The 3,390-nt window shown below is 31.2% G+C and overlaps 1 protein-coding gene across 1 annotated transcript; it reads left to right on the top strand.

The window, feature by feature from the left end:
* Window positions 1-711: 711 nt before the first annotated feature.
* On the top strand, window positions 712-2,237 carry LOC126669334 (senescence-specific cysteine protease SAG39-like). The gene is made up of 2 exons (XM_050362780.2): window positions 712-1,215; window positions 1,494-2,237. Exons 1-2 carry the CDS (start codon window positions 792-794, stop codon window positions 2,084-2,086), a joined length of 1,017 nt encoding a protein of 338 aa, XP_050218737.1. The 5' UTR covers window positions 712-791; the 3' UTR covers window positions 2,087-2,237.
* Window positions 2,238-3,390: the final 1,153 nt, after the last annotated feature.

The following is a 3,390-nucleotide window of genomic DNA, read 5'->3' as shown; positions in this document are numbered from 1 at the left end:
TAATTGTACAATTCTTTTTTTGTACATATCACACCTCTTATGATTTATTGTAAGATGACATGCCACAACGATTAATTAATGGCCAAATGACTAAAAAAGCCAAACCTTTCATGAACGTTTTATAAAAGTTCAAACCTTTCAAATTTATCTAATTTATCCTGAAATTTATGATTTCGTTTCAATTTTGTCCAACTACACAATTTTGCTTATGTGGCGCTGATGTGTGACATGCCACGTAGGTGCCACATGAGCAAAATTACATAATTGGACAAAATTGGAACAAAATCATGTATTTCAGGACAAATTGGATAAAATTGAAAGGTGTGGACTTTTGTGAAATTTTCATAAAAAAATTATCCTTTTTTGGTCATTTAGACTTAATTAATTGATTTAAAAGAAAAACACTAGAGTGTTTCTGTAAAGACAACTTCTCATGAGTCACCCTATATTTTTGGATAAATGTCCTGAATTATTTCCACATTCAACACTTTAATATATAAATCTCAGTCATCTTCACCTCACCACACAAGTAACAATCTAATATAAAATTTCAATTATTCAAAAATTTAAAGCCTCAAAATATTCATTTTGAAACACATGTCACGTTTTAAAACTTTCACATCACTTCTATTATTAGAGCTACCCACAAAATATGATCTAACACTTTGAATATTTCAGTTCTAACATCTCTTCTAAACCTATTTAAGACAACTCATTATTAACTCAAACACAATCTCAGTAGACACTTACAATTACAAAAAAAATATCACTTAGCTTCAACAACTGAAAAAATGGCTTCACTTCGATGTTTATCGATTGCTCTCTTCTTCATTTTTGCTAATCAGTGTACCTCTCGCGAGCTTCAAGATTTAACAATGGCGGAAAGGCACGATCAATGGCTTGCAGAGTATGGAAAGTCTTATAAGAATGGCGAAGAGAAATTAAAAAGGTTTAAAATATTCAAGAACAATGTTGAGTTCATTGAGAAATTTAATACCGGTGGTGAAGAATCATATAAGTTAGGGATTAATCAGTTTGCTGATTTAACTAATGAAGAGTTTAGAGCTTCATGGACTACTTATAAGAGATCGTCACCTGGTAGTTTATCAATGGCGGTAACACCATTTAAGTATGAAAATGTTACTTATCCACCATCTGCCATAGACTGGACAGAAAAACATGCTGTTACTAGTATCAAAGATCAGGGAACTTGCGGTAAGTGACATAAAATTATATTTTCATAATAAATTAATGGAACCTTTTTATATTTATCACTAGCACCTGGAAACATGTAGCATTTATATGTGTTAAATTTTTTAGAGATAGTGAACTTTTTTATCTTACAATTTGGTTTTAACATTTCAATTTGTATACCAAAAATTTGATTTATATTACTTCAATATAATTAAAAAAATTTATACTGAAATCATAAGATAAAATTTTACTACTGTCTGTGCTTTTATATTAATAGCTTGCTAATTTTGTATGAACAGGAAGTTGTTGGGCTTTCTCAGCCGTGGGAGCAACCGAAGGACTTCGTAAAATAACAAAAAACGATTTAACATCTCTATCAGTACAAGAGCTTGTAGATTGCGACACTAATGGTGCTGACAAAGGTTGTAAAGGGGGTTCAATGGAGGATGCTTTTAAGTTCATTATAAACAATCGTGGAATCACTAGTGACATTAAATATCCATACAAAGGAGTCGGTCAAAAATGCGACCCTAAAAAGGTGACTTCGCGAATTGCAACAATCACCGGATACCAAAAAGTTCCAGCGAACAGTGAAAAAGATTTGATGAAGGCAGTGGCTAATCAGCCTGTGGCGGTGGCGATTGATGCTGGTTCAACCACCTTTCAGTTCTACTCCACTGGTGTTTATAGAGGAGCTTGTGGAACCAATGTAAACCATGGGGTTTTAGCCGTCGGATATGGCCAGACAAATACGGCAACAAAGTATTGGCTGGTGAAGAATTCGTGGGGAAAGAAATGGGGAGAGAAAGGATTTGTGAGAATGGAGAAAAACGTGCAGTCCAAGGAAGGTCTTTGTGGTATAGCCACGGATTGCTCGTATCCACTAGCTTAGTTTTTTTATTTATTATCAATGTTTTAGGAATAATTTTTTTTTTTTTAGAATTTCGATCAACTTTATCATTTTGTTCTTGATTGAGTGATAATCGAGAAGGTGATGAAATTAATTTTCCTTTCAATTGAAATATGCATTATTCCTTCTAACACCATTTAAACCAATTAATCACTTTCATAGCAGATTTAATATTCCCTTACTTTATTTTAAAAAATATTTATTTTTTACTTTTTAATATTGTTTTTAATTAAATTTATATTTTATTCTTCTGTAAATAAATTTTCTCTATTTTGTATCTAATATAAGTTGTCATTAATAAAAATAAGGATGTTATAAAATAAAATTAATGATCAATTGTATTTTTTTGTTATTAGGCAAGCATTCATCTGAAATATATAAAAAAAAAATTGACTCTTCAACAAATATAAGTAAGCCACTTTAAAATCAAATATTGAATACTGTAAAAATAATGGCACTTAAGAAATTTTCATGTCTTGGAGTACAACCGAGAGCATTCTGTATAAATTGTGTAATTGTAGCCGGATTAGGAGTTAGTAAGTGTTTGACTCTTTCTTCCTGGCTTCTGTCATCGTTATGCCCTTTGGGCTAGTTTCATTCTAAAGAATGCGACCAACAGAAGCTCGACTGATTGAAGAGGATTTGAAGTTACCACTCAGCCGCCTTTTTGTTCAATTTCATCCCTTTTTTCCATATCTTCTGTCAATAAAATCCCTTTTCAAATGAAAATCTTTTTCCATGCCGCTACTTTATCCTGGCGTATCCTTAATCCATACAGATCTTCTCACGTGACGGTTAGAAGGATATTGACAAAGGAAAGTGAGTCGCAATTTATCTTTTGTAACATGATTCTGATTCTAATAGTTGCATTAGCTTTCCCATGTATAGTTGATGTCACAATTAAAACTCATTCAGTGTTTGAAATCAGAACCGGGGTGGATTATTGCTCAAAACCCTTTTTATAGTAAAATTATTTTTGTTTTCTCAAAATATTAAATAGTAATATTATCCACTTCCAATTAAAAACATTAACATCTAAAACTCCATTTTATTTTCAAAATCGAAAATAACAAACCGCTGAAAAATTTCACGCTTCTTACACATCATGTTTTAAAACTCCCATTATTTTTTTGAATTCGCAGAAGAATTTTGCTTTTGAATAAATTTATGATATCGTGTAACCGGCAAAGTTTATAATTACTTTTAAATCAAATTTGATAGATTTTCCAGCCCTTTTTCAAAACATAAAAATCTTAAAAAAAAATCTCTCAGCTTATATAAAAATA

Source organism: Mercurialis annua, linkage group LG2 (assembly GCF_937616625.2).
Source record: "Mercurialis annua linkage group LG2, ddMerAnnu1.2, whole genome shotgun sequence".
NCBI classification, from domain to species: Eukaryota; Viridiplantae; Streptophyta; class Magnoliopsida; order Malpighiales; family Euphorbiaceae; genus Mercurialis; species Mercurialis annua.
Note: the sequence above shows the minus strand (reverse complement) of the source record. Positions and strands in the feature narration are given on the sequence as shown.